This window comes from Heterodontus francisci, chromosome 11 (assembly GCF_036365525.1).
Source record: "Heterodontus francisci isolate sHetFra1 chromosome 11, sHetFra1.hap1, whole genome shotgun sequence".
Taxonomy (NCBI): Eukaryota; Metazoa; Chordata; class Chondrichthyes; order Heterodontiformes; family Heterodontidae; genus Heterodontus; species Heterodontus francisci.
Window position 1 is genome coordinate 85152392 of NC_090381.1, and position 24811 is coordinate 85177202.

General features: G+C 45.1%; 1 protein-coding gene across 1 annotated transcript; it reads left to right on the plus strand.

Annotated features, from left to right (window-relative positions):
- The first annotated feature begins 14568 nt into the window (after positions 1-14568).
- On the plus strand, positions 14569-24000 carry LOC137375043 (protein PFC0760c-like). The gene is made up of 5 exons (XM_068041667.1): positions 14569-14616; positions 19724-19869; positions 20385-21539; positions 21582-22565; positions 22608-24000. The coding sequence occupies exons 1-5, from the start codon at positions 14569-14571 to the stop codon at positions 23998-24000; spliced, it is 3726 nt and encodes a 1241-aa protein (XP_067897768.1).
- The last annotated feature ends 811 nt before the right edge of the window (positions 24001-24811 follow it).

Below are 24811 nucleotides of genomic sequence, written 5' to 3' on the forward strand. Positions count from 1 at the left end.
AATTTTTCCCTGATGCAACTATCGCAGACACCATCAAAAGCAATCTGAATGCCATACGGTGATTAGGATAAAGGGCTTTCTTTATAAATATTGCCAAATAGTGTTAAAGAATGATTTATGTGAAAGGTATCAATGGCTGCACATGTTTCTAGTGCTATGTCCGACATATTGGTATCATCCATTGTGAGCACTAGAGTGTTGCATCACTCTTCTAGGGTACCTTCTATGATTGTTTTCTTGTTTTCTTCAGTGGTGTACAGAAAACTAAATAAAGCAACAATCAATTCAACTAAACCATTTGGTGAGGCTGCACATGGCCATGACAAGTACAGGAAGAAAGAAGTCCCTTTGGAAACTGCCTTTGGATGTTTTATTATCTGGGTTCCTTCTTTTTAAAGTTGGAGACTGATTGGGTTTTCCTTCCCTGCTATCCTTTTCTCTTGAGCCCATTACTGCTTCATCTTCATCCCTGTTATCTCTCTCTAGCCTGTAAGAGTTACTAGACCCAAATTTATTCTGAGTTAGGGGTCTGCATATTAACTCATAGTCATCAGCCATTTCTGCTGCTTCTCTTACCTTTGTAACTCTTTGTTCTCAGTGGCGCAGTGGTTAGCACCGCAGCCTCACAGCTCTAGCGACCCGGGTTCAATTCTGGGTACTGCCTGTGTGGAGTTTTCAAGTTCTCCCTGTGTTTGCGTGAGTTTCCTCCGGGTGCTCCGGTTTCCTCCCACATGCCAAAGACTTGCAGGTTGGTAGGTAAATTGGCCAGTATAAATTATCCCTAGTGTAGTGTAGGGAAAAATAGGGACAGGTGGGGATGTGGTAGGAATATGGGATTAGTGTAGGATTAGTATAAATGGGTGGTTAATGGTCGGCACAGACTCGGTGGGCTGAAGGGCCTGTTTCAGTGCTGTATCTCTAAAAAAAAATGTGGGTCCTTATATTAACTGGGATGCTATTTTTAAATTCTTCCAGGAACATCAGTTCTCTAAAATTTGCATATGAGGGTTCTAGCTTGTGAGAACGTATCCAGCAATCGAAAGCCATATGTTTAATTCTTTCAAATTCAATGTAAGTATGGGCGTATCTTTTCCTAGTGCATATGAATTTCTGTCGATAGGCTTTGGGTACAAACTCATATGCATTTAGAATTTCTGTTTCAGTTTGTTCGTAATCAGAGGATCTCTTCTGATAACAAAGAGAATGTTTCATGAGCCCTACCCACAAACTTGCCTTGTAGGAGGAGAGTCCAAAATTCTTTCGGCCAGTTTAGCCTGGCAGCATTTTTCTTAAAGGAGATAAAATATGATACAACCTCCTCATTAAATTTTGGCACTAATTGTGAGTGTCTTAATACATCAAGGTTTTGCTCCAAATTGGGGATAAGGTTTGTGTGGCGGGTTAGCATTTTCACCTCGTGTTTGTAGCCTTTCTAATTCAACTCTCTGCAAGTGTACTTCTCTTTTCAACTGAAACCCCCTTTCTCCTCTTTCCTTCCGATGCTGAAACTCTCCCTCTTCTTTGTCCTTTTGAAGCTGAAACTCTCTCTCGCTTCCTTCTTTAATTGTATTTTCTCTCTTTTCAACTGAACCCTAGCTAGAGCTACCTTTTCAAACTCAGATTCTAGGCTTTCTTCTTCTGGTTCAGGGGTAAGTTTAAAATAGATAGCTAGACTCTTCACCATTTCAGGATTCTTTGCTGTTTATCCATGGGATATGTCTCCCTCCTTTACAAAATCCTTAGCACCATCTCTTTTGTTTCTAGCACCATAGAGAAAAACAGAAGAGTACAAGAAAACCTGTTAGTTTACTTTTCCACAATTTTAGAGGTCAATTTTCCTCCTGTTTCTAAATCTGTCACTTATCTGCCGGTTCAGATGCCGGCTTCGAGCCCCCAATTTGTTACTGCCAGGCGGTAAGGGATGTGGGTTGTTCCCACTGTTCACCTCCCAACTGACCACAGCAAGTGTTTTTGTTACTAGGGTTTTAACCCTTTTGTGTTTTATTTGTCAAATAAACAGACAGCAACAGGTTTTCTTGTAGATTTAAAACAGAAGATTAACTATTTAGTGAGCAATATTCATTCCTGAAATTGTCACAACCACACACACACACACACACACAAGAAGAGATAGTTAGAGAGGAAAAGGGGTGAGTGGTTTTAAGTGAGGTGGATGTTTGGGGTTCACGGTGAACCTGTTGAATCTTCTCGGAGGCCAATTTCTCTTTTAAAGTTTCAGGCCTAGTTTGTTTGTAGATTTTTCTGGTGATTGGGATTTCAGTCTGGAGACGTGATCACTCTCAGTTCTCTGCTGCATTCACAGCAGGGCACCTTCTTTGGCTTTTGCTGGATCTCTCAGCTGGATAGACTTTTGGTGATATTGTTCTGACTCTCCCCCTCTCTCTCTAGAGAGCTACTTTTTAAGGTAAAAGTCTCTCACATTTTTCCTCTGTTGGGAGACGAGAATCCCCCCCTCCCTGCGGTGACCAACAATAGACCAGGATCTGACCACTTCAAACCTTCTTTGTTTCAGACGAACCCATTCAAATCAAAAACGTTTCTTGATGGGTTCAGGATGGATGTAATTGACACCTCTTAGCTTAGAATGTATCCTTTTGTCCTTAACAGACAGTAAGACAGTTTGAATATACAGGGACAGGTTGCTTGACCTTCAGTGGAGATTTTGAAGTACATTGTTCACATTTTAAAAGGAGAAGTCAATTTTTATAACTCTTGAGTTTGGGTTCTGCATTTTCATCGCTGCACTTCACATGAGCGTTACACTCCTATCTGTTCTGCTATTTTTCATGCATCAGTGCTTACAGAATGAGAATCCTTTTTTTCCTATATGCCTGCAAATACTTTCACATTTCTTCTACCTCACTCCACTGATGTGGCTGCTCGGGCTTTGCAGGACCTTGCTTGCACGATTAATTTGGTGCAAGATGTCATGTGATATAATCAAGCACAGAATTGAGTGCTATGAGGAAATCTCTTTTGCAAGGCTCTCTGCTTCAGCGGTTTTATTCATGCAAAATTTCTAAAAGAATGTAATGATTTTTAATTACCACTATACATTTTGAAGTGTTTAAAGTGGAAAGTTCATAACTTTTTGGGCAACTTTAAAAAATGTAACACATTATATAACACACTAGGTGACAACATTTTTGCACCTAAATTTCTGCTTTGAGAATTTCCAATGCTGCAGAGGAATTAGAAGTAGATCCAATCACCATATTATTTTGCAAATTATAGTATACTGAAATAACATTGGGGTCTGAAGTCAATCTGTTTTTTACGCATGAAACAGGTGCAACAATAACAAAATTAGCACTGTGATGGACTGCACCCAGTCTGCAGGTCGCTGCTACATTTTTTTGAGGCATCTCCGATGGTCACTTGTATCACAGAATCACAGAATAATACAGTGCAGAAGAGGCCCTGCACCGATCGAGTCTGCACCGATGCATTAAAGACACCTGACCTCTCTACCTAATCCCATTTGCCAGCACTTGGCCCATAGCCTTGAATGTTATGACGTGCCAAGTGCTCATCCAGGTACTTTTTAAAGGATGTGAGGCAACCCGCCTCTACCACCCTCCCAGGCAATCACCACCCTCTGGGTAAAAAAGTTCTTCCTCAAATCCCCCTTAAACCTCCTGCTCCTCACCTTAAATTTGTGACCCCTCGTAACTGACCCTTCAACTAAGGGGAACAGCTGCTCCCTATCCACCCTGTCCATGCCATAATCTTGTACACCTAGATCAGGTCACCCCTCAGTCTTCTCTGCTCCAGCGAAAACAACCCAAGCCTATCCAACCTCTCTTCATAGCTTAAATGTTCCATCCCAGGCAACATCCTGGTGAATCGTCTCTGCACCCCCTCCAATGCAATCACATCCTTCGTATAATGTGGCGACCAGAATTGCACACAGTACTCCAGCTATGGCCTTACCAAAGTTCTGTACAGCTCCAACATGACCTTCCTGCTTTTGTAATCTATGCCTCGATTGATAAAGGCAAGTGTCCCATATGCCTTTTTCACCACCCTATTAACCTGCCCTTCTGCCTTCAGAGATCTATGGACAAACACACCAAGGTCCCTTTGTTCCTCGGAACTTCCCAGTGTCAGGCCATTCATTGAATACTTCCGTGTCACATTACTCCTTCCAAAGTGTATCACCTCACACTTTTCAGCGTTAAATTCCATCTGCCACTTTTCTGCCCATTTGACCATCCCGTCTATATCTTCCTGTAACCCAAGACACTCCACCTCCCCCAATCTGCTCGATTTCCACTTTACTTTGCATAAGTCATAGAGAGATACAGCACTGAAACAGGCCCTTCAGCCCACTGAGTCTGTGCCAATCACCATTCATACTAATCCTCCATTAATCCCATATTCCTTACCACACCCCCACAATTCTCCTACCATCTACCTACACCAGGGGCAATTTACAATGGCCAATTTACCTATCAACCTACAGCTCTTTGGCTGTGGGAGGAAACCAGAGCACCTGGCAGAAACCCATGCAGTGACAGGGCGAACTTGCAAACGCTGCATAGGCAGTACCCAGAACTGAATCCAGGTTGCTGGAGCTGTGAGGTTGTGGAGCTAATCACTGCACCACTCTGCCACCCAAGGAAGCAAGGAATCTGATTTAAACATCTAACTTAGGATGTATGATATAAGATGTAAGGTTAGACAGAGATTCTGGGACTCATGAGAGCTGGGCAAAATGCCACAGAACCGTTCCTCAGGAAAATGCACAATAATTAACGAAAAGACTTGGGAAGGATCGATTTGACAGGCTGAATGGGCTTTTGTATGATCTCAGGAGATTTGCTAATTTCCCTTTCCAGCAGTACCTGATGATGCAAAAGCCACTTTGATGAGCAGTTGAAATTTTGATTTGTTTTTGGTGAGACATTGGGAATCTGTTTCTATCATGTGCCTACTCTCAGCTTCATTTTTCAGTGTTTACTGCTCATACAGAATGGATAAAAAGTCTAATTTCAAAAGCCAGTAGCTTCTTACAGGTAATTCATCTATAAAAACTGTTTTTTCAAGATTAATTTTAATTGGTTATCTTATTTTCCTTCTCTTAATATTTTCATTGGTAGAACTATTTGTTTCTTTATGTATAATATAGGTACTTATTTTTATCATGATGAAAATCCATCTACACAGGGTTTCCTAGAGAATTCTTCCCTCTCCTCATGCCCCTCCCTGCACCCCCTCCCTCCACCCGCAATCATGCATATAAATTTAGATATCTGTTAAAATACAGGTTTGCTATTTCAGTAGAACAAGTTTAAACAAATACACTTACGGAGACATCAATGTTTTCCCATATTTCTATTTTGTTTTTTTAGATAGCAGAGTTTTTTTTGGTCTTTACTGTTTACATATGAAGACTGGCCTGGCAAACACGCTACATGAATATCAGTTTACCCATTTGACAGCTGCTGTTAACAGAGGGGTTAATCCATTTAATTTTTACCGATAATACACAGGATAATTTTAAGGTCATTATATTTCCAATTTTAATGAACAGTTCTGAAGCCTTAAAAAACAAATATCCAAATATAGAAAAGTAGAACCTATTGATTTTTTTTAAAGGGAACTCTTATCAGTAGAAAAAAACCAAAAGTGAAAATGGTATAAATACAATGTGTGAGCTCACCTTTAATCAAATTAAATGAATATATTACAGGGGAAAGTCCTCATGGAAACATCAATAAATAAACACAGTTATGGAGGATAATTCAGTATCTACTAAAAGGGCATCATAAAGTGTTTATCTAGCATTTGAAATACAACATTCATGTGCCACATGCTCAAAACATTGTTTGACCCTTCTCTTTGTAACAGTAATAGTTTTGGAAATACTCCTTCAGGATGATCCCTTGCTACAAAACTGAAATGGCAACTAACAGGAGAAACCTTAAACATTTTTATGAGCTTATCCTGTTATTTTTGGTAAGATTGTTCATTTTTTGTTCAGTTCAAATTCTTAACTACTTGACTATTTTTGCTTTTATTAATGCTCTAAACTGTAATCATTGTTCAAGTATATTTTAATCTTTAATATGCTTTGCAACTGGGTTTTAAAACTAAGCTTTCTTGTAAGGCTTTGGATGGTTTATTGTTGGTTCTTTCTGATTCTTGGAACCAAATTTAAATTAAATGATTCAAATATTTAAATGCACTTCGAGTGTTTGTATAGCCAGACTCAGAAAATAAGGCTATATTATTCTCTGCAGCAGTATCACAGCTGGAATTTGGACTTCTGCCTAGCTGAGTGCAGCAGCGCTGATCCCAGCAAATATTCCAGGATCAACTTAGTCGAAATATTTTATCGTGAATGGACTGGAGTCAAATGTCTGCAGTGTTCATCAGCACTAGCCCAGCTGATGTTTGCTGGGTCAATGGGAGGGCATCTCAACACCATGGGGCAGGCAACTGCAAGTGCCACTGGGCATGTCCCCAGCACGCATGTGCCCATGGAAGTCAAAACCTCTGGTGCCTGTCTGTAAGTGGAAGGAGGGGGGTTGCACCCCTCAACCCTGACCATGGCCTACTCGGCTCTCTTGGTATGGGGGCCAATTTGTAAAAGAACCTTTACAAATATATCCTTAGCTTCAGGGCTCCAGGCTGCTTGCCTGGCCTGGACCTCACCAATGGGTCTTACACCTTCTCTTGTGGAGGCCTGTATGTCTCACTTCACTGGGCACACTGTTGTTTGCAGATACACTGGCTCATGACTGATCCTTTGGAGTGGAAACTCTTGGCGTAGGGAGTTCACTAACCGGGCTTCTTTGTCATTTGCCTTATAGAAGGTAGATGGTGGTTCCACACCTTACATGGCAAACTGGAAACTAACTCTGGAACAGTTCCTGCAGATTGGAGGGTAGCTAATGTAACCCCACTATTTAAAAACGGAGGTAGAGAGAAAGAAGGAAATTATAGACCAGTCAGCCTGACATCGGTAATGGGGAAAATTCTAGAGTCCATGATCATAGATTTTATAGCAGAGCACTTAGAGAACAGTGGTAGAATCGGGCAGAGTCAACATGGATTTACGAAAGACAAATCTACTAGAATTCTTTGAGGATGTAACTAGTAGAGTCGATAAGGGGGAGCCAGTGGATGTTGTTTATTTGGACTTTCAGAAGGCTTTCGACAAAGTCCCACATAAGAGATTAGCGTGTAAAATTAAAGCGCATGGGATTGGGGGTAGTGTATTGCGATGGATAGAAAATTGGTTGGCAGACAGGAAACAAAGAGTAGGGATAAATGGGTCTTTTTCCGAATGGCAGGCATTCGGGGTAGTGGGGTACTGCAGGGATCGATGCGAGGACCCCAACTATTCACAATATACATTAACAATTTAGTTGAGGGAACTAAATGTAATATCTCCAAATTTGCAGATGACACAAAACTGGGTGGGAGGGTGAGTTGTGAGGAGGATGCAGAGAGGCTTCAGGGTGATTTGGACAAGTTGAGTGAGTGGATTAATGCATGGTAGATAGGAACATAGGAAGATAGGAATAGGAGTAGGCCATTCAGCCCCTTGAGCTTGTCCTGCCATTCAATGAGATCATGGCTGGTCTGTGGCCTAACTCTATATACCTGCCTTTGGCCCATGTCCCTTAATATCTTTGCTTAACAGAAATCTATCTATCTCAGATTTAAAATTAACAACTGTTCTAACTTCAACTGCTGTTTGTGGGAGAGTGTTCCAAACCTCTACCACCCTTTGCGTGAAGAAATGCTTCCTAACATCTCTCCTGAACAGTCTGGTCCTAATTTTTAGACTATGCCCCCTAGTTTTAGAATCTCCAACCAGTGGAAATAGTTTATCTTTATCTAGCCTGTCTTTTCCTGTTAATATCTTGAAGACTTCAATCAGATCACCCCTTAACCTTCTAAATTCTAGCAAAAACAGGCCTAATTTGTGTAATCTCTCCTCATAACTTAACCCCTGTAGTCCAGTATCATTCTTGTAAACCTACGTTGCACTCCCTCCAAGGACAATATATCCTTCCTAAGGTGTGGTGCTACTCACAGAACTACTCACTGTACTCCAAGTGGGGTCTAACCAGGGTTTTGTACAGCTGCAGCATAACTTCTGTATCTTTATACTCCAATCCTCTAGATATAAAGGCTAGCATTCCATTAGCCTTTTTGATTATTTTCTGCACTTGCTCGTGGCATTTTAAAGATCTGTGCACCTGAACCCCCAAGTCTCTTTGGACATCCACTGTACTTAACCTCTTCCCATTTAGAAAGTACCCTGCTCGATCCTTTTTTGGTCCTAAATAGATAATCTCACACTTGCCCGCATTGAAATCCATCTGCCACAGTTTTGTCCACTCACCTAGTCTGTCAATATCTCTTTGCAATTTTATGCTATCATCTAGACTGTCTACAATGCCGCCTAACTTTGTATCACCAGCAAATTTGGATATATGACTTACTATGCCATTACCACTGACCACCTCCAGGCGCGTATCCATTGTCTCTCGAGATAAGGAGGCCCAAAAGAAATCCAAGTGGTTAATGAATAATGTGAATAATTGAGGCCCAACACAGATCCCTGCGGGACACCACTAGTTACATCCTGCCAATCGGAGTACTTACCCATTATCCCCACTCTCTGTCGCCTACCGCTCAACCAACTTCCTAAAGCCCTCAACTCCATGGGCTTCTACCTTAGTTAACAGTCTCTTATGTGAGACTTTATCAAAAGCCTTTTGGAAGTCCATATAAATAACATCCATAGACATTCCCCTGTCCACTACCTCAGTCACCTCTTCAAAAAATTCAATGAGATTTGTCAGGCATGACCTCCCGTCATGAATCCATGCTGGCTGTCCCTGATTAACTGAAATTTTTCTAGGTGTTCAGTCACCCTATCCTTGATTATAGACTCCAGCAACTTCCCCACCACAGACGTCAGGCTAACTGGTCTGTAATTTCCTTGGTTCCCCCTTTCACCCTTCTTAAAAGGTGGAGTGACATGTGCAACTTTCTAATCCCGAGGGACCTCTCCTGAATCTAGGGAACTCTGAAAGACTATAGTTAGGGCAACTACAATGTGCTCCCCTACTTCCTTTAACACCTTTGGATGGAAACGTCAGGTCCTGGGGATTTCTCACTCTTTAGTTCCATTAATTACCTGGTTACTGATGTTTTACTTATGTTAATTGTATTAAGTCCCTGTTCCCTATCGGCTATTAATTTTTTCGGGACTTCCAGTAAGTTATCCTCCTTTACAACTGTAAATACTGAGGCAAAGTAATTGTTCAACATGTCTGCCATTTCCCCATTATCAATGACAATATGTCTATTTTCAGCTTTTAGTGGGCCTACATTGCTCTTGACCACCCGCTTTCCCTTTATGTAACTATAAAATCGATAGATAAATAAATAGATGCAGTATAATGTGGATAACTGTGAGGTTATCCACTTTGGTAGCAAAAACAGGAAGGCAGATTATTATCTGAACAGCTATAAACTGAGAGAGGGGATTATGCAGCGAGACCTGGGTGTTCGCGTACACCAGTTGCTGAAGGTAAGCATGCAGGTGCGACAGGCGGTAAAAAAGGCAAATGGTATGTTTCTTTTTATTCATTTAGAGATACAGCACTGAAACAGGCCCTTCGGCCCACCGAGTCTGTGCTGACCAACAACCACCCATTTATACTAACCCTGCAGTAATCCCATATTCTCTACCACCTATCTACACTAGGGGTAATTTACAATGGCCAATTTACCTATCAACCTGCAAGTTTTTTGGCTGTGGGAGGAAACCAGAGCACCTGGCGAAAACCCACACGATCACAGGGAGAACTTGCAAACTCCACACAGGCAGAGCCCAGAATCGAACCCGGGTGTCTAGAGTTGTGAGGCTGCAGTGCTAACCACTGCGCCTCTGTGCCACCCATGTTGGCCTTCATAGCGGGAGGATTCGAGTACAGGAGCAGGGATGTCTTGCTGCAATTATACAGCGCCTTGGTGAGGCCACACCTGGAATATTGTGTGCAGTTTTGGTTTCCTTATCTGCGGAAGGATGTTCTTGCTATTAGAGAAAGTGCAGCGAAAGTTTACCAGACTGATTCCTGGGATGGCAGGACTGACGTATGAGGAGAGATTAAGTCGGTTAGGATTATATTCACTGGAGTTCAGAAGAATGAGGGGGGATCTCGTAGAAATTCATAAAATTCAACAGGACTTGACAAGGTAGATGCGGGAAGGATGCTGCCAATGGTGGGCGAGTCCAGAACCAGGGGTCATAGTCTAAGGATACGGAGTCAACCTTCCAGGACTGAGATGAGGAGAAATTTCTTCAGTCAGAGAGTGGTGAGCCTGTGGAATTGGCTACCACAGAAAGCAATTGAGGCCAAAACATTGTATGTTTTCAAGAAGGAGTTAGATATAGCTCTTGGGTCTAAAGGGATCAAAGGGTATGGGGCGAAAGTGGGAACAGGTCACTGAGTTGGATGATCAGCCATGATCATAATGAATGGTGGAGCAGGCTCGAAGGGCCGAATGGCCTACTCCTGCTCCTATTTTCTATGTTTCTAACAGAAATGGCAGAGGTGCAGTACAACTGGGTCTGTGCCAATTTTTGGTTATTGTGGGGGGTAAGGATTGGTCCCACTGGTTTCCTACTGGGAGTCTGCTGTATCATAGGAACGTAGGAAGGGGAGTAGTCCAGCCAGCTCCTTGAGTCTGTTCCTCCATTGAATGAGATCATGGCTGACTTATATCTTAAATCCATTTTCCCATTTTGCCTCTATATCCCTTAGTACCCTTGGCTAGCAAAAATCTATTGATCTCACATTTATAGTTCTTAATTGAGCCAGCATCTACAGTTTTCTGTGGGAGAGAGTTCCACACTTATACCTCCCTTTGCACGCAGGAGTGTTTCCAAACGTCTCTCCTGGCTGTGTTTAAGTTCTAGACTCCCCCATCAGTGGAAGAAGGTTCTTTCTATCTACCTTATCAATTCCTTTCAAAATCCTAAAAACCTCAATCAAGTCACCCCTTAGCCATCTACATTCCAGGAAATACAAGCTCAATTCATGGAATCTCCTCTCATTATTTAACCCTTAGAGCCCTAGGAACATTCTGGTGAATCTTTGCTGCTCTCATTCCATTGATCAGTATTTCCTTTGCATGGTTTGCTAGCCAGAACTGTACAGTCTACCCAGTATGTGGTCTAGCTATGGCTTAGTACGGCTGGAGCAAAACCTCCTCCCCTTCCAGGCTCAGGATATTGTTTGTTTTGATCATGACCTAGAAACGACAAGCAGTCTTTTTGAAGGACAGCACTGCTTGCTCCGAAATTGGAGAGGGACCTAGAAAAGGTGGCCTAAACAGATACTCGTCTCCCTACCACCCAGTTGGCTTGCTGGGTCAATGGACATCTCTCAATGCGGTCAAACTAGGACAGAGAAGGAAACGCGAACTCCTTCAAAAGATGGGAAAAGAAGAAAAATTCTGAAACTCACCTACTGGAACATGAGAACAATGCTCGACTTTGCTGACAACAGCCACCCCCAACGCGCTCAGCCCTGGTGACCCATTAGCGAGCCGGACTAGACATTGATATAGCGGCCTTGAGTGAGGTCTGCTTCTCACAGCAAGGCAGCCTAACAGAACACAACGCTGGCTACACATCTATTAGTCAGGTAGACCTCAAGGTGAACAATGCCTCTTTGGTGTCAGCTTCATGGTGAAGAAGACTATCACCACTAAACTTTCAAGCCTGCCTGTTGGCCACTCCAAACGCATCACGTCCCTGCGCCTCCCCCTCCAAGACCAGCAGCATGTAACTCTCATCAGTGTTTATGCTGCAACCCTGAAGGCTAACCCAGCTGACAAAGTTAAGTTCTATACAGATCTCCGTGAACTCATGCAGAATGCCCCTCCCAAGGACAAAATTGTCGTCCTTGGTGATCTCAATGCCAGAGTGGGCCGTGACAGCCTGGCATGGAAGGGAGTGCTCGGAAACCATGGAGTTGGAAACTGTCATGTAAATGAATGTTTACTCTTGGAAATCTGTGCAGAAAAGTAACTGTCCATAACCAACACCTCCTTTCAATAAAAAGATCACTTCATGACCACATGGATGCATCCCTGCTCTAAACACTGGCACCTGATGGATTACATCTTGGTGCACCAGTGTGACCTAAAGGACGTCCTGCATACTAGAGCCCTGTGCTGACTGTCATACAGACCACCGGCTCGCTTGTTCAAATCTGAACTTCCACTGCACGCCTAAGTCCAAGAATAAGTCTAGAGACAACTCATCAAAGAAATTTAGAGTCAACAACCTGCAAACCTCATCTTGCAGAGATAGATATCAAACAACCTTACAGACCTGACTGGAACATCCTGATCTCGCTGCTGATTCCACTCCAGAAGAACTCTGGAAACACATCAAAGCTGCAGTACTGGATACTTCCAACGAGGTCATTGGACCCAGCACCAAGAAGAATAAGGACTGTTTGATGAAAATGACAAGGAAATTCAAGTTCTGCTAAAAATTAAAATGTCAGCTCATCAGGCCTGGCTCAGCCGGCCAGCCAAGAGAAAAAGACAGCCTATTGTCAAGCATTCAGCACCCTTCAATGTAAACTGAGGAACATCCAAAATGACTGGTGGATTGCACTTGCAGAAAAAACTCTATTGTATGCTGATACTGACGACACTAGACGTTTTTATGAGACACTAAAATCTGTCTGTGGACCAGCATATCAAACCCAAAATCCCCTGAGGAACACCGATGGCAAGACCCTACACATCAACATGGAGTCAGTCCTGGATCTCTGATCGGAGCACTTTGAAACTCTGTTCAGCGCCAAGTGCACAGTGCATGATACTGACATCAATCACATCCAACAACAACCTGTCAAAGAAGAACTGGATGACAGCCTAACTCTGGAGGAAACTGTGACCACCGTCAACCAGATGAAGAGCAACAAAGCCCCCAGAACCAATGGAATTCCACCCGAAGCCTTGAAGCATGGTGGCCCCGCCCTATACACCAAGCTCCATGAGTTTTTCACGGCCTGCTGGGAACAGGGCAGGATTCCATGGGATCTTCGTGAAGCTGTTATCATCACCTTGTACAAAAACAAAGGAGAAAGATCAGACTGCTCCAACCACCATGGGATCACCCTCCTTTCTATTGCTGGGAAGATCCTGGCTAGAATACTTCTGAACAGGTTTGTGCCTACCATTGCGGAAGAAAATCTTCCAGAGAGCCAATGGGGTTTCAGAGCAAACAGAGGCATCACAGACATGGTATTTGCACTCAGACAATTATAAGAAAAGTGTTGTGAACAAAACAAAGGTCAGTACATCACTTTTGTAGACCTCACCAAAGCATTCGACACTGGAGATGGACTTTGGAAAATCCTTGAAAAACTGGGATGCCCACCCAGGTTCCTGGCCATGGTGAAGCAGTTTCATGAAAATCAGTACAGACAAGTTAAGCAAAACAGCAACTTCTCAAGTCCCTTCCGTATCTCCAATGGTGTGAAGCAAGGATGTGTGCTGGCCCCGACCCTATTCAACATCGTTTTCAGCAGGATGCTGCAGCAGGCAACGGAAGACCTTAAGGAGGGACTGATGGAGGCCTTTTCGACCTGAGCCGTCTTAGGGCTCATACAAAGACACAAGAAAAACTCATCTGTGAACTTCTTTTTGTTGATGACAGTACTCTCCTGGCCCACAGGCAGACGTCACAACTCTTCGGATTAAAAATCAGTTTAAAGAGAACTGAAGTCCTGCATCAGCCTGCACCCCAAGAAGAATATAGACCACCAAGAATTGTCATTGAGGGAACCGAGCTGAATACCGTCAAGCAAGTTACTTATTTGGAGAGCGTCATCTCGTTTGATGCCACCATAGACAAGGAAGTGGACAATCAGCTCTCAAAAGCAAACAGTACATTCAGCAGACTCTACAAACATGTGTGGAGCAACCACAGCCTCAGAGCACAGACCAAACTCAAAGTGTACAAAACCACCCTTCTGTATGGCGCTGAGTCATGGGTCCTATATGCCGTCATGTACGCCTTCTAGAGCACTTTCATCGGTGCTGCCCTCGCAGCATCCTCAAGATCCGCTGATAGGACCGCATCTCAAACATTGAAGTCCTGGAAACAGCCAACATTACCAGCATTGAGACCATCCTCCTGCATTGGGCGGGTCATGTTGCCCGAATGTTCGACAGTCGCCTGCCCAAGATCGTGTTGTATGGAGAGCTGACCATAGGAACAGAGGGGCCCTATGCAAAGTCCCTCTCTGTGTGCCACATCAACTATTGCCAGTGGGAAGCACAGGCCAGAGATCACGATGCCTGGAGATGCTACATCAGGAGGGCTACAGACACCTTTAAGACTGAACGAAGAACCAGCATGAAAGAGAAAAGGAGGAGAAGGATAGATCCAATTGCCCCCAGCAGTGAATACACCTTCACTTGTACCCGCTGTGGGAGAATCTGCCGCTCACGGATAGGCCTGATTAGCCACCAGCGGGCTTGCAACTGATGACGACAACCTTCCCAAAATCTTCGTCCGCAAAGAAATGCCAAGAAGTATAGCTGAAGCAAATCTTTCTCCTCTTTGTTTTCTAGCCCTCCAGACAGAAAGGCTAACATTGTATTAGCCTTTTTGATCATTTTTGTACCTGACCTCTACATTTTAGTGTCTCTGTACATGAACCCTAAATCTCTTTGGGCCTCCACTGTTCCTGGCTTTTCACCATTTAAAAATTACCCACATCTATATAATTTTGTTCCACTGAAATCTGTCTGCAGTGTTTTGGTGACTAAATCTATCCATAACTCTTTATAATTTTATGCTCTGCCTTAACTACTGACGATGCTACCAATCTTTGTGCCATCAGCAAACTTGTATATATGTCTCTCTATTATGTTACCATATCTTTGGCCTCCTGATCTCAAGAGACAATGAGAAAGCGCCTGGAGGTGGTCAGTGGTGTGTGGAACAGCGCCTGGAGTGGTTATAAAGGCCAATTCTACAGGTGCTGCAGAAAAATTTGTTTGTCGGGGCTGTTACACAGTTGGCTCTCCCCTTGCGCTTTTGTCTTTTTTCCTGCCAACTGCTAAGTCTCTTCGACTCGCCACACTTTAGCCCCGCCTTTATGACTGCCCGCCAGCTCTGGCGAACGCTGGCAACTGATTCCCACGACTTGTGATCAATGTCACAGGACTTCATGTCGCGTTTGCAGACGTCTTTGAAGCAGAGACATGGACGGCTGGTGGGTCTGATACCAGTAGCGAGCTCGCTGTACAATGTGTCTTTGGGGATCCTGCCATCTTCCATGCGGCTCACATGGCCAAGCCATCTCAAGCGCCGCTGGCTCAGTAGTGTGTATAAGCTGGGGATGTTGGCCGCCTCGAGGACTTCTGTGTTGGAGATACAGTCCTGCCACCTGATGCCAAGTATTCTCCAGAGGCAGCGAAGATGGAATGAATTGAGATGTCGCTCTTGGCTGACATACGTTGTCCAGGCCTTGCTGCCATAAAGCAAGGTACTGAGGACACAGGCCTGATACACTCGGACTTTTGTGTTCTGTGTCTGTGCGCCATTTTCCCACACTCTCTTGGCCAGTCTGGACATAGCAGTGGAAGCCTTTCCCATGCGCTTGTTGATTTCTGCATCTAGAGACAGGTTACTGGTGATAGTTGAGCCTAGGTAGGTGAACTCTTGAACCACTTCCAGAGAGTGGTCGCCAATATTGATGGATGGAGCATTTCTGACATCCTGCCCCATGATGTTCGTTTTCTTGAGGCTGATGGTTAGGCCAAATTCAATGCAGGCAGCCACAATCCTGTCGATGAGACTCTGCAGGCACTCTTCAGTGTGAGATGTTAAAGCAGCATTAAAAGCAAAGAGGAGTTCCCTGATGAGGACTTTCCGTACTTTGGACTTCGCTCGTAGACGGGCATGGTTGAACAACCTGCCCCCTGATCTTGTGTGGAGGAAAATTCCTTCTTCCGAAGACTTGAACGCATGTGAAAGCAGCAGGGAGAAGAAAATCCCAAAGAGTGTGGGTGGGAGAACACAGCCCTGTTTCACGCCACTCAGGATAGGAAAGGGGTCTGATGAGGTGCCGCCATGTTGAATTGTGCCTTTCATATTGTCATGGAATGAGGTGATGATACTTAGTAGCTTTGGTGGACATCCAATCTTTTCTAGTAGTCTGAAGAGACCACGTCTGCTGACGAGGTCAAAGGCTTTGGTGAGATCAATGAAAGCAATGTAGAGGGACATCTGTTGTTCGCGGCATTTCTCCTGTATCTGACGAAGGGAGAACAGCATGTCAACGGTCGATCTCTCTGCACGAAAGCCACACTGTGCCTCAGGGTAGACGCGCTCGGCCAGTTTCTGGAGCCTGTTTAGAGCGACTCGAGCGAAGACTTTCCCCACTATGCTGATCAGGGGGATTCCACGGTAGTTGTTGCAGTCACCGCGGTCACCTTTGTTTTTATAGAGGGTGATGATATTGGCATCGCGCATGTCCTGAGGTACTGCTCCCTCGTCCCAGCACAGGCAAAGCAGTTCATGTAGTGCTGAGAGTATAGCAGGCTTGGCACTCTTGATTATTTCAGGGGTAATGCTGTCCTTCCCAGGGGCTTTTCCGCTGGCTAGAGAATCAATGGCATCACTGAGTTCCGATTTTGTTGGCTGTATATCCAGCTCATCCATTACTGGTAGAGGCTGGGCTGCATTGAGGGCGGTCTCAGAGACAACATTCTCCCTGGAGTACAGTTCTAGGTAGTGCTCAACCCAGCGGTCCATTAGTTTGCGTTGGTCAGTGATTATGTCCCCTGACTTAGATTTGAAGGGGGCGATCCTCTTGATGGTTGGCCCAAAAGCGCTCTCAATGCCATCATACATTCCTCTGATGTTTCCGGTGTCTGAGGCCAGCTGAATATGACTGCATAGGTGTTGCCAGTAGTCATTTGCGCAGCGCCTGGCTGTTCTTTGTGCAGTGCTTCTGGCTGCTTTAAGTGCCACGGATGTTAACTCGCTGGGGGCTTTCTTGTAGTTCAACAATGCAATGCGCTTAGCGGCTATGACAGGTTCCAGCTCTTCATTTTGAGATTGAAACCAGTCTGCATTTCTTTTCACACGTTTGCCGTAGGTGGTCAAAGCTGACTCATAGATGGCGTCTCTGATGTGGGCCCACTTGGTCTCAACATCCCCTGTGGGAGTGTTTTGAAGGGCTGTTACAAGTGAATTTAGAAATTTTTGTAACAGCTGTGGATGAGAAATTCTGCTCGTCTTGATGCACGGGTGGCCCTTCTGCTTGGAATGATGCAACGTCTTTGGTCTGAGTCTAACCTTGCTGCACACCAGGGAGTGGTCGGTGTCGCAGTCCGCACTGTGGAAGCTGCGTGTGATTTGAACACTGTTTAAGGAGGCTCGCCTTGTGACGATGAGGTCTAGCTGGTGCCAACGACGCGAACTTGGGTGCCTCCATGAAACCTGGTGACAGGGTTTAGTGTGAAAGAACGAGTTGGTGATGCAGAGGTTATGATAGGTACACAACTCAAGCAGTCTCTGCCCGTTCTCATTCATCCTTCCAACGCCATAGCGCCCAAGGCAGGAGGGCCATGAGTCATGGTCGGCCCCAACCCTGGCATTAAAGTCCCCCAGCAGGAACAGGTGTTCGATGTTGGGGATGCTGCTAATGATGTTATGGAGGTCCTTGTAGAACTGGTCTTTAGCTTCAGGTGGGGAGCAGAGTTTTGGAGCATAGATGCTGAGTAGGTGTACTGGGCCAGAAGTGGTGAGCAGTCGGATGGACAGTATGCGTTCCGAGCCATTTGAGGGAGGCTCTATCATGCTGAGCAAGGAGTTTCTGATGGCGAAGCCCACTCCACGCTGTCTTGGTTCTTCAGGATCCCTGCCCTGCCAGAAGAAGGTGTAGTCTTGCTCTGCTTGAGATCCATTCGCGGGGAGGCGTGTCTCCTGAAGTGTTGCAATGTCTACATTGAGTCTACTGAGCTCGTTGTTAATGATGGCAGTCTTCCAAGAATCGTTGATTTGTGTAAGGTCTTCCGACAGGCCAGGACACATAGTTCTGACGTTCCAGCTTGCAAAGCGAAGGGCTGGAACCTTCTATCCTTTTATCATGTTGTTTGGTGCGGTGTTGCAGTCCACCTTTCGGGCAATGACCCTGAGCTCCAAGCACCCATTGAAGCAGGTGGACTGTGGCGGGACAGAACCTTATTGACTGGGGGCTGCCCAGTTTGAGGCAGGCGGTAGCTGTCCAGTGAGGTGCGATGACCTCTCCCACCGACAAAGGCAACCCGTGGCGCCCAATCTCTACGCCAATTTAGCTAGACTTATAACCCGTAACTGCTGCCTTCCGTGTTGTTTCAGTCGCTGTGAGGCAACTATGGAATGACCTCTCTATGGCGCTTGCCTGGGTGAATGTGTTGAGGTTGAGAGTTGCCCAATCGTCAAAACCCCCCTCTCAGCCTTTCTGGTGGGGTCCAAAGGAGTGCAGAGTATGACGTTTGGCACCGGTATGGCTGCAGGAACTGCCAGAAACATGCCAAAGGTGACACATGACCGCCTACGGGGTTCCGCTCCAGATGTTCTGTTAGGGTTTACTCCCTTAGCCTTGGTCTCTCCCGAGACGCCCACAAGGCTGTGGGGTTGTTAGGGCCCCTACACAGGTGTATGATGATGCCGGTGGCAGGAGGGGGTGCAAGGGGGAGGGGTGGAGGGAAGGGGGTGCGAGGGGGAGCTGGGAAGGGGGCTGTAAGGGGGTAGGGGAGGTGCAGGGGAGGGGGGTGCAGAGAGAAGATGGTCCGAGGGGGGTGCTGGGAAGGGGTTGGGAGGGAGGTGCGGGGGGGTGGGTGAGCTGAGAGCGTGGAGCTGGGAAGGGGAAGTGGGGGTGGGGAAGGGGGGGGAGAGGGTGTGCAGGTAATAAGCCATTTCCTCAGTTCCCACCATCGACGCCTGGAAATCTCCTCCGCGTCCTTCGGGAGGTGAGCGACATCCTCGGGCGCTGGTACCAGCATTGCCGACAGTGCGCTGCAGATGCTCTCCGAGCCATCTCCCGCGGGCGCTTTGAAGTTGCAGCCGAGGAGCCGTTCGTGGATTTTTGGGTGTTCGGGGCACCTTTTCGCAAGGCTTCCCTCGGGTCCCGCTGCTCCTTCTTCTCTTCAATGGACTTACCACACACCGTGGCCACGGACACTCTCGATGGTGAAGAGAGCAGGATCGGAGATCAAAGTATCACCAGCTGTACTTTTCAGTTTCATCCAGACTGCGATCAATTTCGTTGAGAAAACAAAGAGCAGGTATAGCTGGGGGAGGGCAGTGGGCCCAGGTAACATAAACTAGCTGTTGGCTTGTAGTTAGGGCTAAAATGAACTGATTAAGGAGCCAGGGGAGTTTAAACAGTTTAAGAGGATAGATTTGGGGGAGAAAACACTCAGAATGGGAGCAGATGGCCATGGATAGAGTTGAACAGCAAGGGAGCTTCCTAGGGAGCTTGCAGCCCAGGAGCCATCTTACCTACATCATTAATAAATGTAATGAATAGTTGAGATCCCAGCACAGATTATTGTGACATGCCATGAGTCACTTCCTTTCAATTCAAAGTTGTGCAGAATGTCAGTCACTGTACATTTAAAATATACTGGCTTCCTTTTACAGATCTGGATTGCAGCACCAACGAGTCTAACAGACCATGTCACCACAAATGCAGTGACTTCCATGAACACAACTATAGAATATCTTAATATTTCGCACTCTTTGAAACCTTCTTCAACCCATCCATCAACATATTCACAAAACCAAGGGTATACAGCAAGAAAGCAAAAAGGAAAAGCAGATAGAAGGATTGGCCTCTTTCCATCAGTCGTGCGTTCGGCGAACAGGAAATATAAAACAAGAAGGGATAATCAAAGTACATCAGAAAACACTACACTGTTAACTTTAGAGTTACCTGCAGCATCTGCAGAGTTCACCACAAATGGAAAATTCAAAGCATTGGCAAACACAGCAATTCAACATTCAAAATCAAGGCAAAGGGAAAAAACAGTGTTGGAAAACACAATACAACCACCACTGAAAACAATGTTTTCCAAGGAACAGCAAGAGTGCAAATCAAGGAATATATCATGGTTTTTGCAATCAGGACAATGTAAACAAAGGACAATGGACACATCGCAGCGTAAAATGCTTTCTTCAAGATCACAAGACGTTACTCAAAAAAGTAACGCGACAGTAAGGAATACAACGTTGCCTCGGAGAATACAAAGAAGAACTGAAAGCAAAAACCAGAGATCAGTGAATACAACTTTCCCGACAACAGAGACAACGACACAGAGAGAAAACCAGACATCAGTGAATACAACTTTCCCGACAACAAAGACAACTACACAGAGAGAAAACCAGACGTCAGTGAATACAACTTTCCCGACAACAAAGACAACTACACAGAGAGAAAACCAGACGTCAGTGAATACAACTTTCCCGACGACAGAGACAACAACACAGAGAGAAAACCAGACGTCAGTGAATACAACTTTCCCGACAACAAAGACAACTACACAGAGAGAAAACCAGACGTCAGTGAATACAACTTTCCCGACGACAGAGACAACGACACAGAGAGAAAACCAGACATCAGTGAACACAACCTTCCCGACAACAGAGACAACTACACAGAGAGAAAACCAGACATCAGTGAATACGCCTTTCCCGACAACAGAGACAACTACACAGAGAGAAAACCAGACATCAGTGAATACGCCTTTCCCGACAACAGAGACAACTACACAGAGAGAAAACCAGACGTCAGCGAATACAACCTTCCCGACGACAGAGACAACGACACAGAGAGAAAACCAGACGTCAGTGAATACAACTTTCCCGACAACAGAGCCAACTACACAGAGAGAAAACCAGACATCAGTGAATACAACTTTCCCGACGACAGAGACAACGACACAGAGAGAAAACCAGACGTCAGTGAATACAACTTTCCCGACAACAGAGACAACTACACAGAGAGAAAACCAGACGTCAGTGAATACAACTTTCCCGACGACAGAGACAACGACACCGAGAGAAAACCAGATGTCAGTGAATACAACTTTCCCAACGACAGAGACAACGACACAGAGAGAAAACCAGACGTCAGTGAATACAACTTTCCCGACGACAGAGACAATGACACAGAGAGAAAACCAGACGTCAGTGAATACAACCTTCCCGACGACAGAGACAACGACACAGAGAGAAAACCAGACGTCAGTGAATACAACCTTCCCGATGACAGAGACAACGACACAGAGAGAAAACCAGACGTCAGTGAATACAACCTTCCCGACGACAGAGACAACGACACAGAGAGAAAACCAGACGTCAGTGAATACAACTTTCCCGACGACAGAGACAACTACACAGAGAGAAAACCAGACGTCAGTAAATACAACCTTCCCGACGACAGAGACGACGACACAGAGTGAAAACCAGACGTCAGTGAATACAACTTTCCCGACGACAGAGACAACTACACAGAGAGAAAACCAGACGTCAGTGAATACAACTTTCCCGACGACAGAGACAACTACACAGAGAGAAAACCAGACGTCAGTGAATACAACCTTCCCGAACACAGAGACAACGACACAGAGAGAAAACCAGACGTCAGTGAATACAACCTTCCCGACAACAGAGACAACGACACAGAGAGAAAACCAGACATCAGTGAATACAACCTTCCCGACGACAGAGACAATGACACAGAGAGAAAACCAGACGTCAGTGAATACAACCTTCCCGACGACAGAGACAACTACACAGAGAGAAAACCAGACGTCAGTGAATACAACCTTCCCGACGACAGAGACAACGACACAGAGAGAAAACCAGACGTCAGTGAATACAACTTTCCCGACGACAGAGACAACTACACAGAGAGAAAACCAGACGTCAGTGAATACAACTTTCCCGAACACAGAGACAACGACACAGAGAGAAAACCAGACGTCAGTGAATACAACCTTCCCGAGGACAGAGACAACGACACAGAGAGAAAACCAGACGTCAGTGAATACAACTTTCCCGACGACAGAGACAACGACACAGAGAGAAAACCAGACGTCAGTAAATACAACCTTCCCGACGACAGAGACAACGACACAGAGAGAAAACCAGACGTCTGTGAAAACAACTTTCCCGACGACAGAGACAATGACACAGAGAGAAAACCAGACGTCAGTGAATACAACCTTCCCGACGACAGAGACAACGACACAGAGAGAAAACCAGACGTCAGTGAATACAACCTTCCCGATGACAGAGACAACGACACAGAGAGAAAACCAGACGTCAGTGAATACAACCTTCCCGACGACAGAGACAACGACACAGAGAGAAAACCAGACGTCAGTGAATACAACTTTCCCGACGACAGAGACAACTACACAGAGAGAAAACCAGACGTCAGTAAATACAACCTTCCCGACGACAGAGACGACGACACAGAGTGAAAACCAGACGTCAGTGAATACAACTTTCCCGACGACAGAGACAACTACACAGAGAGAAAACCAGACGTCAGTGAATACAACTTTCCCGACGACAGAGACAACTACACAGAGAGAAAACCAGACGTCAGTGAATACAACCTTCCCGAACACAGAGACAACGACACAGAGAGAAAACCAGACGTCAGTGAATACAACCTTCCCGACAACAGAGACAACGACACAGAGAGAAAACCAGACATCAGTGAATACAACCTTCCCGACGACAGAGACAATGACACAGAGAGAAAACCAGACGTCAGTGAATACAACCTTCCCGACGACAGAGACAACTACACAGAGAGAAAACCAGACGTCAGTGAATACAACCTTCCCGACGACAGAGACAACGACACAGAGAGAAAACCAGACGTCAGTGAATACAACTTTCCCGACGACAGAGACAACTACACAGAGAGAAAACCAGACGTCAGTGAATACAACTTTCCCGAACACAGAGACAACGACACAGAGAGAAAACCAGACGTCAGTGAATACAACCTTCCCGAGGACAGAGACAACGACACAGAGAGAAAACCAGACGTCAGTGAATACAACTTTCCCGACGACAGAGACAACGACACAGAGAGAAAACCAGACGTCAGTAAATACAACCTTCCCGACGACAGAGACAACGACACAGAGAGAAAACCAGACGTCTGTGAAAACAACCTTCCCGACGACAGAGACAACTACACAGAGAGAAAACCAGACGTCAGTGAAGACAACCTTCCCGACGACAGAGACAACGACACAGAGAGAAAACCAGACGTCAGTGAATACAACCTTCCCGACGACAGAGACAACGACACAGAGAGAAAACCAGACGTCAGTGAAGACAACCTTCCCGACGACAGAGACAACTACACAGAGAGAAAACCAGACGTCAGTGAAGACAACCTTCCCGACGACAGAGACAATGACACAGAGAGAAAACCAGACGTCAGTGAAGACAACCTTCCCGACGACAGAGACAACGACACAGAGAGAAAACCAGACGTCAGTGAAGACAACCTTCCCGATGACAGAGACAACTACACAGAGAGAATACCAGACGTCAGTGAATACAACCTTCCTGACGACAGAGACAACAACACAGAGAGAAAACCAGACGTCAGTGAATACAACTTTCCCGACTACAGCGACAATGACACAGAGAGAAAACCAGACGTCAGTGAATACAACTTTCCCGACGACAGAGACAACGACACAGAGAGAAAACCAGACGTCAGTGAATACAACTTTCCCGACTACAGCGACAATGACACAGAGAGAAAACCAGACGTCAGTGAATACAACTTCCCCCACAGCAGAAACAGCTACACAGAGGGAAAACTGTACATCACCATCACATCTACCTACGGTATCAGCCGCTACTACCCAGAAGCAGCATGAGACAGCACCAAGAACCATGAACCCTGCAACATCAAGACTGCCATCAGGTATGGTAATGGATCTCAAAACTGAGAAAGCAGTTCACTCAAAGACATGCACTTCTCTGATCCTTTCTTTTGTTTTTCCTTTCCCAAGAAAATGACAATTAATGTGTTTTTGCTGGAAGTTTCTGATTGTCTATTTTAGTGGGAAAATGTTAGTATGATGTTTGGCTACTTTTTTAAACTTACTAACCAACATCAGAAAATACCTGTGCTATTTTCATTCCAATGTCTCTGCTGTTCATTTTAGCCCCTTTGAATCAGTCAACCTCCACCTCTTGTGAATAAAATCTCTTTCCCTGTTCCTTATTTTGATAACACTGTCGAGCATTTCAATGTGTTATCAAGTAATACCAAAGTGGGAGACAGTGGTGCAGTGATAATGCCACTGGTCTAATAATCCAGAGGCCCCGGTTAATGCCCTGGGGACACAGGTTCAAATCTCACCACAGCAGTTGGTGGAATTTAAATTCAATTAATTAATAAAATTCAATTAATTAGTCAAAAAAAAGGTCTGGAGTTAAAAGCTTTTCTCAGTAATGGTGCCATGAAACTATCATCAATTGTTGTAAAAAGCCCTACAGCGACACCCACATCCCCATGAAAGAATAAAACGTAGACAATTTGAACATCCTCTCTACTGAGAACAGCACCCTTGACAACTTCAGTTGTGTATTCACCAATGGCTCCATTTTAATTCTACAGGACAGACTGATGCTAATGCCAGTTATTTTACTATCCTGTTTGATCCTGGACAACTCAGATACCCA